Raw genomic sequence first — 15,091 nt, 5'->3', positions numbered from 1 at the left:
CACACTACAGCGGATACATACAGTACCCACACTACAGCGGATACATACAGTACCCACACTACAGCGGATACATACAGTACCCATACTACAGCGGATACATACAGTACCCACACTCCAGCTTAGGAAACCTATAGAAGCATCATTCCGTTTAAAAAGCTCTCTCATTCATCGTGTGGGCAGCGTTCCACTACAGTCAATTCAGATCAAATGAAATTACTACAATCCCTAAGTCTTCAGGTGTGCTTCTTGGTAAGATATCAAAAATAAAAAATTGCTCTGAAATATCTTTGTCCTTCACAAAAATCAAAACATTCATACAAATAACTAAATGGAATTGGAACTCATACTCCATGACCACTGGCTAAAAGGACAAGTACTGAATGTTCTCAAAGGAAATATCTTAGTAAATACAATACGTATCCATTCACACCACCATCAATACAGACAGTCCATGTGTTAATGTTCCACTTCACAAGAATCAATACATGAACACACACACACAGAGGATAACATTTCAGGAGGAAAAATCTGATTACCTTTCAGTTCCTCATCCAGCTCGAGAGAAGAGGGGAGCGAGTGAACTCTAGTGATCTAAAATAGAGAGAGGTGCCTGTCTAGAGTATATAAACAAAGCTGTTTGAAGCCAGGCAGGGAGAGAGGGAGAGAGAGACAGGGACAACTATCTCAGGATATCCTCCTACAGACAGAGTTTGGGTTCCACAGAGACTCATCTCTCCTCCCACACACATCTCTCTCGCGCTCTCCCTCCATCCCATTCCCACTCCGCGGGGTGGCACACAAGTTTCCAGTGTCCAGCTTTCTCCCCTCCTTCCCTTACTCTCTGCCAGTCTTTCACCCCTCCCCTTCTCCGTTTCCGCGGCCCCGCTCCCGACACATTTACTGCTTACCATTCCTCTTCTCTGCTTTCATCTTCGCCAAGCCTCAACTCCCTCTTTAAAAGGTCATCACATGCCCACATCGCTGCACCTCTTTTACTCTCCCTCTCTTTCTGACAGATCCAGTGGAGAAAGAGTCAGAAAGACAGCGAGGGAGAAAGAGAGAGAGCACGAGGACATGGCAGTTAACTTGTGGTACATTTAAGAAATAGCTCTTAAGGGCAAACCTAACCCAAAATGAGTCTAATTAGGAATAGTACAAATACAGATCCCTCTTAAAATGGGAAAAACCTGGAATACAAACAACTTCAAATACATGAACTCTTGCTGTGCATCCCAGCTGTCTTGTTATGAATAAATAACTTACAAAAATCTCTGCTCAAAACAATCATTTCATTTAAATATATCTTCCTTCTTTTAACATCAGATCATTACTGGAGCTCCAAAGTAATTCAAAATCAGAGAGAAAATATTAATATTTCCTTAAATGACCCCCCCTTCCCCAAACATCATATGTAGGTCAATGGTGATGGAGCAACTGGAAACATGTGGAGCTGGTATAGGCTTGATAGAGAGAAAGCAGAGAGGGGGCTGAGAGTGGGTACGGAGGTCTGTAATCGGAGTAGAAACCAAGAGCCCTCCAATCATGACCTAATTCCTCCAAGAATGTCAACACCAGGGCCTGAGAGCCAAGGCCAGAGTCCAACAACAATACCCCAGAAAATCATAACCATTTACACGTGTTTCGCCTCACTCACTGCAGCTTTAAACATGTCCGACCATCAACACCGCTCTGCAGCCAGTGTCCTTGCCCCACTGCTGAAAGGAAAGTATTGGAAGTGCGCCCTTCAAAACCTGCCAAAGCCACTTTGGCATCTCCTTCCTTCATAAGTGAATCAGCTAAAACCTTCTCCCAAAGCTCCTACTGATTCAAATGGCCATACACTTTTAGAAGCGATGAAATCAAACTTGTGCGCGTGCCAAATTGCTGACCGTAGCTCATGTGTCTAAAACCTAAAGACTTTCTTTATCTTTCTAATTTTAAAACTGTGCAAATAACAACACGTGTTGATCTTAAATCAGTGTGGTGGTTGAAACTAAAACTCATTTTCCTTAATAAGCCCCTGGCCAGGGTCTGGAACATCTGGCTTTCCAAAAATAAACTTGGGGGTCTGGTGCATATGGTCCAAACCTGGTCACAGCTAACATTACATTCAATCTGGTTTGTAGGCTAAAGCTTAAGGCCAACCAACAACAACTGATCCAAAGTCAGTCCGCTATCAATCATTTCCTTGACCAGTCATACTGGCCTGACCTCTGTCTCTTTCTTGAACAGTCCCTTCAGTGACATTAAAAGACAAAATGGGACTTTCCCCTTCCTACACATCTGATTATCTGAGTGGGAATAGACGACTGATCGCCAGTTCCTCCACCTGCCATCATCAGAACACCCCCTCATCACCAGGCCCCCCCACCTGCCTTCAACAGAACCCCCCCCCCCCACCCTCATCAGCAAGCCCCCCCTCGCTCTCAACAGCAAGCCCCCCCTGCTCTCAACAGCAAGAGCCAAATTCCCTCCTACCAGTCACACAGAGAGTCTGGTCTAGCGCCGCAGGTCAGGAGCCACTATTTAGTTTGCAGACCCTCTCAACACCCTCAGATATACCAGGGGTCACTAAGGTCATTATGCCATCAAATAAAAGAGAAACACACGCATACATACACACACGCAACACACTAAAAAGAGGGGCTTGTGTGAGCACAGAGCACCCTTTTTTAGTAAAGGTCTGGTAAAAATCAGGGCCATTAACAGCAGGCTACATCCTCCAACTACAGATCAATAGAAACACGGCTGTAATGGCTGCCTCTCACTGAATAATACACTTGATTGGGAATGTATAGGTTGCTTGAGTGGCGTTAGTGGGCGGATGGGGGTTTGTATGAAGAGTGGGATATGACCCATCACATCAGTAAAGATTCATGAGTTGTATGGGGATGTTTTGGTCCAGTACCTTGATAAAGGGGAATAGACTCAGGCCCTGGTCAGTGGTCACATGCTGGTCATGACATAACAAAGTGTCATCATATGTTGACTAACATCGCTGTCCGTGACTAATGTCCATCTATGGAATACCATCTTGTGTTGTCTCCACTTTGTCCAGAACTCATGTTTTGGACTCCCGCAGCCAAAATAGCTCATGTAGAGTGGCATGAAGTCCCGCCCCCCCCCCCCCCACCCCCCCCCCCCCCCCCCCCCCCCACACACACCTTTTTTGTTGATTAGCCTAGCATTACATCACTGTCAAATCTGCAGTAGAAATTGAAAATGGCCACCAATAATACTGTAAAACGGCCACTCATCCTTCTTCAACAAAGTACCTTTGTATTGTAACTACCAGGTTTGAAAATACAGTTGAACAGCCTGTAACATCACAAGCTGATGTCAGTTATTTGGAAGGGAAAGCAGTGCATTTTGTGTGTGTTATTGTTCATGGAATTAAGGTCCATTGTGAGAAACAGGCTACTCTTGACTGCAGCAGCAGTTACATCCTGTTTGGCCTTTTAAAAGATAGCAGGAGCCTGGTATGCCATCATTACCGAATGGCCAAAGAGCAACTAGACATACAAAACATATCTATCTAGACTAGAGATGTACTATTATATGAATTTTATTGGACTGTAAACTCCTGACCTGTTGACAAAACAAAACAATAAAATGGCGAATGAAATAAAAAAAGGGAAGTCGTTGAAACTTGCCATAATCACATAAGAAACAACCAAGTGAACCACAGATTTAGGTAAACATTAGAAGAAAAAAAATCCCCCCCATGTACAGTGTATTCTGAAAATATTCAAACCCCTTCCTCTTTTACACATTTTGTTACGTTTCAGCTTTATTCTAAAATTAATGAAATATAACATTTTCCTCAATCTAGACACAATACCCTATAATGACAAAGCAAAAGCATATTTTTTTTTGCTACTTAATTAAAATACAAAAACACCTTATTTACATAAGTATTCAGATCCTTTGCTATAAGACTCAAAAATGGAGCTCAGGTGCATCCTGATCATCCTTGAGATGTTTCTACAACTTGATTGGAGTCCACCTGTCAAAAAGTCAATTGATTGGACATGATTTGGAAAGGCACACATACCTGTCTATATAAGGTCCCACAGTTGATAAAAACCATGAGGTGTAAGGAATTTCCGGTGGAGCACCGAGACGGTATTGTCAAGGCACAGATCTGGGGAAGGTAACCAAAACATTTCTGCAGCATTGAAGTTCCGAGAACACAGTGGCCATGAATGGAAGAAGTTTGGAACCACCATGACTCTTCCTAGAGCTGGCCGCCCGGCCAAACTGAGCAATCGGGGGAGAAGGGCCTTGGTTAGGGAGGTGACCAAGAACCCGATGGTCACTCTGAAAGAGCTCCATAGTTTCTGTGTGGAGATGAGAGAACCTTCCAGAAGGACAACCATCTCTGCAGCACTCCACCAATCAGGCTTTTATGGTAGAGTGGCTAGATGAAAGCCACTCCTCAGTAAAAAGCACATGACAGCCCTCTTGGAGTTTGCCCAAAGGCACCTAAAGGACTCTCAGACCATGAGAAACAAGATTCTCTGATCTGATGAAACCAAGATTGAACTCTTTAACCTGAATGCCATGCGTCACGTCTATAGGAAACCTGGCACCATCTCTACAGTGAAGCATGGTGGTGGCAGCATCATGCTGTGGGGGTGGGTTTTTTCAGCAGCAGGGACTGGGAGACTAGTCAGGGTTGAGGGAAAGATGAATGGAGCAAAGTACAGAAAGATCCCTGATGAAAACCTGCTCCAGGGCGCTCAGGACCTCAGACTGGGGTGAAGGTTCACCTTCCAACAGGACAACGACCCTAAGCACACAGCCAAGACAACGCAGGAGTGGCTTCGGGACAAGTCTCTGAATATCCTTGAATGGCCCAGCCAGAGCCCGGACTTGAACCCGATTGAACATCTCATGAGAGACCTGAAAATAGCTGTGCAACGACGCTCCCCATCCAACCTGACAAAGCTTGAGAGGATCTGCAGAGAAGAATGGGAGAAACTCCCCAAATACAGGTGTGCCAAGCTTATAGCGTCATACCCAAGAAGACTCAAGGCTGTAATCGCTGCCAAAGGTGCTTCGACAAAGTAAAGGGTCTGAATAGTTATGTTAAATGTGATTTCAGATTTAAATGGATTTTATTTGCAAAAATGTATAAAAACCTTTTTTTGCTTTGTCATTATGGATATTGTGTGTAGATTAATGAGGGGAAAAAACAATTGAATCCATTTTAGAATAAGGCTGTAACGTAAAACAAAATGTGGAAAAATTCAAGGGGTCTGAATACTTTCCGAATGCACTGTAAATGTGACAACGTTAAAGGGTCACCCATTTTGTAATGTTATATTGTTTTTGTACATCTGAGTGATGTATCGATGCCCTGGGTCATTTAATGTTTTCATGTGTATCAGAGTTATTGGCGTTCAAGCAGGCAGACATCCTACCAGTATGACATAGCACTAGTGATCAAGTCTCCCTCACCACACTGGAAGTTTCTATCAAGTTAGGCACATGAGCTCTTTAAACCTAGCCAAGTGCATTCAGTAAACTAAAAACAGACTTTAAAAAGGGTTCACATATTATTGAAATGAAATCTAACATCTGGCCAGCAGGCTCAAAAAGAACAGGTAAACCCTGGAATGACATTTGGGGTGACAACATTCCTAGTTTTAAAAGAGCTGCTGTTTGCTGGAGCACAGGTGACCATCTGGAGCCCAAACAGGTGACCATCTGGAGCCCAAACAGGTGACCATCTGGAGCCCAAACAGGTGACCATCTGGAGCCCAAACAGGTGACCATCTGGAGCCCAAACAGGTGACCATCTGGAGCCCAAACAGGTGACCATCTGGAGCCCAAACAGGTGACCATCTGGAGCCCAAACAGGTGACCATCTGGAGCCCAAACAGGTGACCATCTGGAGCCCAAACAGGTGACCATCTGGAGCCCAAACAGGTGACCATCTGGAGCCCAAACAGGTGACCATCTGGAGCCCAAACAGGTGACCATCTGGAGCCCAAACAGGTGACCATCTGGAGCCCAAACAGGTGACCATCTGGAGCCCAAACAGATTCAGAACATCAAATGATGCTTGAGAGGCCCTATTGTAGTCTCTGTTACATAAATACACATCCACAGCCTTTGAAAGCCTTTCAACCATGAGAGTTGCCTTCCATTTCTGTCAGGCTAGCATGTCCAACCCCATCTCAGTGTGGACTACACAACATAGTCAAAGTAACTGACTACAGTGTGCGCGTGTGAGTGAGTGAAAGAGAGAGAGCAGAGCGTCTGTCAACTCCATAGTGATCATTTCCCTTTCAAATTCACAAGTCTCCCCACTGCCTCCTGCCGTGCTATACAAAGCAATTATTGTAGGAAGAGGCAGTGAAACGAGGACAAAATTGACACACATACTGCCAACACTCATTTCAGCCGTATCCTTTTTCTACTTCGACAATCGTGTTAATTTGATATTATCCACAGAATTATTCTGGTTGAAGATCATCTTTACATTGTTATAGTTGTCAGGTGCAATGTTATGACTTCAGGGGCTGCGCTACAGTAACAACCAGCATCTCTCCATGAAAAATGGATCTAAGTACAAAGTAGCCATTAATCTCACAAATCACGGTCTTTTTATTGTCTTATTTTTAAATAAGACGTTCCAATAATCCTGTCACATCAGTCAGTTAACTCAAATTCAAGTAAAATCAAAACTACTTTCCTAACGTCAAAGTTCTGAATACAGACATGGGAGGAATGATTGCGTAATGGATCATTCACGTGCAGCATAGAATGGTAAAACAATAAATCCTGCACAGCAAATAAACAATTCAGCTGATAAAGCAGCCGCTCACCCTCAACGGTTTACAATAGAGTCGCTGTCAAGTGTCCAACCTCTTCCCCTTTATCAGGGCGGAACAGCTTTTATAATCATCTGTGTGTGTAGGTGTAACAGTGTTGCTTCCGTCGCTCTCCTTGCCCCAACCTGGGCTCAAACCAGAAACCCTTTAAAAACACATCAACCTCCCACAAAGCATCATTACCTATCATTACCTAAACAACTACTTCAAGGTCTCAGAGCGAGTGATGCCACCGATTCAAAATGCTACTAGCGCACACCGCTAACTAGTTAGCCATTTCAGCCTAGCGGTTAGAGCATCGGGCCAGTAACCGAAAGGTTGCTGGATCGAATCCCCGAACTGACAAGGTAAAAATCTGTTGTTCTGCCCCTTAACAAGACAGTTAGCCTACCGGGGAACAGTGGGTTGTCATTGTAAATAAGAATTTGTTCTTAACTGACTTGCCTAGTTAAATAAAGGTTACATTTAAAAAATAAAAATACAGTTTGTTTACTTGTGTATAGTGGCAGCCCCTCCATGTTCAAAGTCCTTCAGGTATAGAAATATAGCAGAGTAGATCAGTCTTTCTCCAGTCCAGTCATTATCCACTCAGGTATAAAGTTACAGCCATTATAGGTGTAGATCAGCTCCTCTCTCCAGTTCCAAGCCCCTCAGGTATGTAGATCAGCTGTTCAGGTTGGCTTGGTTCTCTACCTCCGGAAGCTGATGAATGCCTAAACATCAGTCAGCAGGTACAGCTGTACCATCCATCTCTCACTCAGTCCTACCTGAGAGCGGAGTGGAATGTGGACAGGCAGCATTGCCAAAAATACCAGACCAGGTAGTCACTCGCTCATTTGTCTCAGTCATCGTCCTATTTATTGCTAACCTATCACATTTTATCACTGGGTCGTTCCATATGAATTCAATAACTTTGACTGCACCCCTTTTGATTTGAACGAAACCTTACATACATGTTTGCCCATTGTAGAAATCAAAAGGTGTGTAGTCAGAAAGTTATTGAATTCATATGGAATGATCCCACTGCACATTCAGGTATTTTATTTAAAAGGATTTCTGGCAGGTATTTCGGTCCCGACATCTTCACCGTAGGAAGGTGGTTTCAATTCCACTACGTCAACACTGAGTCAATGTGGGAAGTACTTGAGTAGTGTGCTTCGTTTCGGTCACATCTTAAGTGGTTAAGTTCAAATTCACCACAGTTTCAGTGACCACGCACACACACACACTTACAATTCAGTTCACCTAACCTGCTGAGTGGACAAAACATTAGGAACACCTGCTCTTTCCATGAAAAACTGACCAGGTGAAAGCTATGATCCCTTATTGATGTCACTTGTTAAATCCACTTCAAAAATCAGTCTAGATGAAGGGGAGGAGACAGGTTATAGAGACATACCTCATTCTCGTTTCTGATAATCCCTCTGTGTACATTATGAACTAAAGACCTTTTCTTCCATTGTGGTTACCTTGAAACCTGTCAGGTTATGAGTGCCTTTAGGGGACGTGTTCACTCACTAGGTAATAAAAGTACTGAGCTGTATGACGTCAGAAATAAAAATGGGCACACTTGACTAACCCGCCAATCAAATTGTATCTCCCTTACCACAAAATAACAGACTGCATTGCTTCACAGTGATATTTCCATTTCAACAAGGCATGCATTTCCCATTCATCTTACATCACAGGTGCATGTCAAAAGGTGATAAAAACGTGTTGATAGAAACAGAAAATTCTTGAAACTCTCAAATGGGTTTCGCTGATCCATTTAGTCAGGCAGAAGAACAACTTCCTCAGGCTGGTCACTGTGTAGTTCCTCGTCACATTGCCCGAATACAAAACATGCTGTAAAAGCACTACAGTGAAATGGGAAGTGATTTATAGAAACGCTACCGTCCACGACAGGCTAAGCTACCGTCCACGACAGGCTAAGCTACCGTCCACGACAGGCTAAGCTACCGTCCACGACAGGCTAAGCTACCGTCCACGACAGGCTAAGCTACCGTCCACGACAGGCTAAGCTACCGTCCACGACAGGCTAAGCTACCGTCCACGACAGGCTAAGCTACCGTCCACGACAGGCTAAGCTACCGTCCACGACAGGCTAAGCTACCGTCCACGACAGGCTAAGCTACCGTCCACGACAGGCTAAGCTACCGTCCACGACAGGCTAAGCTACCGTCCACGACAGGCTAAGCTACCGTCCACGACAGGCTAAGCTACCGTCCACGACAGGCTAAGCTACCGTCCACGACAGGCTAAGCTACCGTCCACGACAGGCTAAGCTACCGTCCACGACAGGCTAAGCTACCGTCCACGACAGGCTAAGCTACCGTCCACAACAGACTTCTCCTGTGACATCAACACACTTCACAAGTGAAGTCACTGAACGTGGATATGGTAAATACCATGAGAAAAAAAGACAGTTTTTGGAAAACGTGGTCGCATAAAAAAAAGATTTTACTGTAATTCTGTTAGCAAAATATGCATCTGCACAGTAAATGAAATGTGAAATGTTTCCACAAATTGTTTAAAGTAAACCTTGTGCATAGAGTTTGAAAATCAATGGTTTATGTTCGGCATACATTTTAAAGCGAAAAATCAGAGTCTCCGTTATCATGAAAATGCCAATAAACAAACATGTAAAAACCAGAAATCCTACATGTAACTAGTCATCCATTCCAAACAGTCTTTCAAAACCACCAAAACAGTCACCCAATATCCATGTTTATAGATTTCAGCCGTGTTTGTTCCAAAACATCTCTGTTAGCCTAACAGCACAGCAATACCATACCAATATAGCAATAACACCAATTACCACAGAAGCAGTTGAAAGACAGCGAAGAGCCGGTCTTTCACCAGCTACAATAGGCACATTCATGGGGAGACACCCGTGTGCCAAGGGTTACCATTGTGTGTCTGACAACTCAATGGAGGATAAGCTTTGAAAATAATCCTGCCGGTGACCCAAATGCACAAACCCACGTGCCGGTCCCGAAGCGAACGTCAGCACACACATCAAAAAGGTGCACACACGCCAAAACAGAGTGCATGATTGTGCGTGCGTACACACACAGCTCTTGCCTTTAGCCTGTGGGAATGATGTCACCCGGGAGTGAGAGACACATGATCCCGTTGTACAGCAGCGCTCTCAGAGTGGTGAAGGTGAATCCCCTCTGTGTCCATCTGATTTCTTTTTGTTCAATTATTTTGTGCCACTTTTCTGTTTTTTATCATCAGTCGTGGTGGTGTGACCAGCTGTGCCCTCTACAATCAAGAGGCTTTGACTCAACAATCACTTCAGATGGTGCTAGATTGGGAGATTAATTTGAGATTATGGGTCAAATGAATAATGAAGTGGGCTAATTAATAAAGAAAGCCGAGCTCTCATTAAAATAAATTAACCCACTCCCAAAAGCACAGGCTTTAATAGCCTGAATAAAATACAACTAGAACAGTTTAAACAGCAAGTGTGTCTTTCAAATGTCAATGAATTTTCCTGATGTTGTCACCAGTTAAACCTGATTCCAGAGAGAATTCTGTTCTCAGACAAATGTCCTTATTTCTCAGATCTTCAGATGACTTGTCATTTCAATGTTTCCCCAAAGATTTTTTTCAGCAGTGGAGGCAAAGTTAGCGTGTTATACATTGAGGTTTTAAAGCTAATTTCTTGCAATTCGAAACATTTTTGCTGTGGTTTATGCCGTACTCATATGTTATCTGAGTGACTCAAACATAACAAAATGACATGACATTTTACATTCTCCCTGACAGTCTGGTTTATATTCTGGGGCTGGTTAGTTCTCACAGATTATCTTATAAAAAATAATATATAGCTCCATTATCTTTTCTACATACTTTATATCGGTTTTAATTCATTCAAGTTTACAGTGGGGGGGGGGGGGGGGGGGGGGGGGGGGGGCTATCCTCAGTTGAAACAAAGAGGCGAGCTCCCTGCCACTGTTTCGGTAAAAAGCTTAAGGATGGTGCCTCCTGAGTGGCCCAGCGGTCTAAGGCATCACTACAGGCCCGGGTTCGATCCCAGGCTGTGTGACAGGTGGCCATGACCGGAAGACCCATGAGGCAGTGCACAATTGGCCCTGCGTCGACAGGTTAGGGAAGGGTATGGCTGGCCGGGATTTCCTTGTCCCATCACACTCTAGCAACTCCTTGTGGCGGGCCGGGCACCTGCAAGCTGACTTGGTCACCAGTTGTTTCCTCCGATACATTGGTGCGGTTGGCTTCCGGATTAAGTGAGCAGTGCGATTTGGCAGGGTCGTGTTACAGAGCACGCATGGCTCTCAACCGTCGCCTCTCCCGAATCCGTAGGGGAGTTGCAGCGATGGGACAAGACTGTAACGACCAATTGAATATCACGAAATTGGGGAGAAAAAAAGGGGTAAAAGTACAAAATAATTAAGGATGGGGCTGCAGAAATGTAACCACTCAAATTCATAGACAGAGATATGGATGTGTAACAGTATAACTTTAAACCGTCCCCTCGCCCCGACACGGGCGCGAACCAGGGACCCTCTGCACACATCAACAACTGACACCCACGAAGCGTCGTTACCCATCGCTCCACAAAAGCCGCGGCTCATGCAGAGCAAGGGGCAACACTAGATCTAGGTTTCAGAGCAAGTGACGTAACTGATTGAAACGCTACTAGCGCGTACCCGCTAACTAGCTAGCCATTTCACATCCGTTACAGATGCAAGGACTGACCATCCATGATTTAGAAATTTGAGGCTATACGGTGTTTGTTTACATTAACTTTGTTTAAACATTGGAGTAAAACAAGCTCATATTTTGGATGAAAGTTGTAATCATGTCAGTCTGATCAGTGAAAGTACTGTAACGTACATCATAAGGGCCATTACTATAAGTGCCGTTGCCTACTGTATGTTCTGATACCCTTGTATAAACAGCAGAGAACCACCATGTTCCTCATGCTTATCTAACCTTGTACTGGTAGTCAAAGCATCATTCCATGTGAAAACATGTGGCCCGTTTTGTTTTAACACATTACTGACATCAGATTATTATGTTCACCCAAAATATTTTTTACAATTTTCACCATTACATCCACAAAAACATTTGATCATCTTTCACACTAAAAAGTGTTTTTCAACGTAAATTAATTCAAGAGCAATACTGAGAAGACATAATATCCCATGGGTAAAATCCAACTTTTTGGCATGCCACACAAAAAGAGGCTGGCTCCCCTGTCGGTGCCTGACCCTGGGTAGCTCGTGGCTGCCATCACCCGTCAATGACACGCACAAGTACACACACGGGACAAGTAGCCAAACAAACGGAGCGTCTGGGCAAACTGGCCACAACTGGGCATGCTGGGAGGACAGATGTTCTGAGGTTGTTCAGGTGGGGCAACACACTGGAACATACGGTCAGTACAGACCATAGGCCGTATCGTACCTACTACAGTACGAGCCAACAGCTATCTCACATATCATTGGAAATAGAGTGAATTCTAAAGAAAGTGTTCAAATAACAGAACATCTAGTCAACGGCGTGTGAGAGTTAATTTCTTACTCAAGAACAGATTTAGATACAATTATTTTTAAAGACTTACGTATAAGGATATTTTATCTATATTATTTTAGGCTAATATTTCGATAGGTCTTAATGTAATGAATTAATGGTTAGAATGGAGGAGAGACGCCGTGAAATGTTGTGTGAAGTCTAAATTTACAGCACAGTGGTTACTTCCCAAGAACCATAAACAGAGGACTCCATAAATACACATTCCAGTTCAATGCCAGATGAGTGTAGCCCTGCCAAAGAAGTAAAATACAGCCAACCTTAACATACACACAGCTAGGTGAAGTGACCTGGCAGTTCAATCAGTCTACAGTCGTATTCACTAGGCACAAAACAGAGGAAAACAGACTTAAACAAGGCCTACCGGAACTTGTCCAATAACAAACACACATTTTTGTTTTCTGTTGCAAAATGTTTTGCTACGGTGTGCCCTAATGAATACGACTCCGCAATCCTAGATGATTGGCTTGTTAAATCCGCTACTGGAGACATGGTGAAACCTGAACAATTTCTTATCCCTTTTGTTTGTGTGTGTCTATATATATATAAAAAAAATAGCTATTTATAATTACACATAATTACAGTTGTTATGTTCAATGGCCGTACCCAGACATAATCGGCTTTATAAATGTCCCCTTGTGCTCTGTGCAGTGCCTGCCAAGTGACTGCCTGCAAATTGAGTGTTTTGTTTGACTCACCTGAAAGTCAACCCAGCCAGAGTGAGCTATACTTCTCCATCTCAACAATAGGCAAGTTCCTTTTGCATGGCCTGGGTGGGTGGAATTTATACATTTTAGACCTTTCCATTGGTCCTTAAGTGAAATCTCCACCCACCGGGGGCACTGGGCCATAAAAAAAAAACTACTCGCCCATTACTGATAGGTCATTAACCAATCACATTCAGCAAATCCCCTACAGAGGGAGTTTCCTTTGAATCGATTTTCCCATTCACAGTGTTTGTGGTGGTCATAAACTGGATCATAACGTCAAAAGTAGCAAAGCACCCACTCTGGAAATGTAAGGTACTTGTAGAGTAGATTGTTAAAAACAATGTCGAAAAATAAACTAAATTAAAAAAGGGGTACTTTGGATATATTTATGTTATTATTTATGTTGAATAAATGAATGTAAAAAAAAAATATTCTGAATCTTGACATACTCCATCTTTTATCACTGACACCAATATGTCTATCATGTACAGTTAATGAATCATAATTTTTCTGCATGTAGGCTTATAGGTCCTAAAAGGGGATTAAAATGGCCACTTTCATCATGATTTTCTTAAAAAAGGTTTGTGACTCAAATGAAAAAAAAACATATCAAATATGCTTCCTACCAAGTTTGTTTCTATGAGAGAATTGACAGAACAATCTGAGACACCCAAAAAATGTTTTCAGGCTTTCCTGATGTAGAAACGACCGAGTGACTCATCAGAAGCTATAATGTAAAACTGACGTCAGATCTGTGCCAGCAAGCAATATCATCCTGCAAATGTGCAGTTAATGCATCCAATAGGCTAAGAACGTATTATCATCGGCACATCTTTGTTTGATAGGTTACACTTGAAAATCACTTCAGGTCTTAAGCGTGTCAGAACTGTGTCACATACCGTATGTGGTGCTATGCAGAAACCAACAATACACTTCAGCAGAAACCAACGCAACAATTCCATGAACATCTTCAAAGCTTTTTGTATAGAGCTAGGTTACTCACCATCACCGTCAGTAGCGAGGCAGTAAACTTCTGACAACAGAGACTATAATTTAAAGTCCCAATTTCCCACGCTCTCGCTCTCAAAGCGCTTTAACCAGTCCTATTTGTTTGAACATTATATCAATGGATACACAATAACAAACTAGTTAAATATTTAACATACATTTTGTTCATTTATGTTGCAGCTTTTCCATCAATAAAGTGCCAGTTACCTGCAAGGAGAGTGTCTTGGAGGCGCATAGCCCTCATCCACCAAATGTATCCTGGACGGTGCGTATGAATGGTATGCTGTTAAAATTACACTGCACGAGTCTTTCATTTCCATCGCTCAACGCCAAAATATCATAGCAAAGTAAACGCCTAGCTACTGTTAACCAGCGGGGTTGAGTGTTGCCTACTTTGCATTGGCACACGCTGCGCTACTCTTGTCAGAAAATGAATGAAGCAATCGATCGCTGCTACTCTCACGCATGCTCGCGGTGAAACCCGACACCACGGCTCGAGAGTACGACCCAGTGGAAGTTGGGTTTATTTGCATAAAATATCTCACTTCCATATGTAAATGAAATAGACCTTTGGGCAAATGTCAACATTATTAAACGTGTATATTTTATCTCATTCTTCAGCCTTGTATTGTTCTAAACCAAATAGCTAAATAAAATCATTCACTGAGTGACAGAATTTGAAAGGTCAGTGGTGATTTTGTATGCCCCCTTGTCTCCATCTTACCCATCTTCATTACGTTTTTATGTGTATAGTTGCTTTGTTTACATTCAGTCAGTTGAGAGATTATAGAAACTGACCACCTTACCAGAGGAATATTAATTTGTCAGATTCCCTTGCGAAACGTTTCCTCTGTTGCAAAACGGTTTGCAATGGAAACATTTTTACTCCAAATGGAAAATGTTTTACAACAAAAAAGTTTCTATTGGAAAAATGAATGTAGCAAGGTCCCTCACAGTTTGTTTCTGTTT

The 15,091-nt window shown here is 43.0% G+C and overlaps 1 protein-coding gene across 2 annotated transcripts in view; it reads right to left on the bottom strand.

The window, feature by feature from the left end:
- LOC129823063 (rho GTPase-activating protein 28-like) overlaps nt 1-14,589 on the bottom strand; it is a 38,849-nt gene extending 24,260 nt beyond the window's left edge. Inside the window, exon 1 of one of the 2 annotated variants that reach the window (XM_055881765.1) lies at nt 14,330-14,589. In XM_055881765.1, coding sequence (XP_055737740.1) covers nt 14,330-14,442 — 113 coding nt within the window. In that variant the 5' untranslated portion in view covers nt 14,443-14,589. Of the gene's footprint in view, nt 1-536; nt 1,009-14,329 lie in introns of those variants that run through there. The other variant, XM_055881766.1, reaches the window with a different exon arrangement.
- Nucleotides 14,590-15,091: the final 502 nt, after the last annotated feature.

Source organism: Salvelinus fontinalis, chromosome 25 (assembly GCF_029448725.1).
Source record: "Salvelinus fontinalis isolate EN_2023a chromosome 25, ASM2944872v1, whole genome shotgun sequence".
NCBI lineage: Eukaryota > Metazoa > Chordata > Actinopteri > Salmoniformes > Salmonidae > Salvelinus > Salvelinus fontinalis.
Note: the sequence above shows the minus strand (reverse complement) of the source record. Positions and strands in the feature narration are given on the sequence as shown.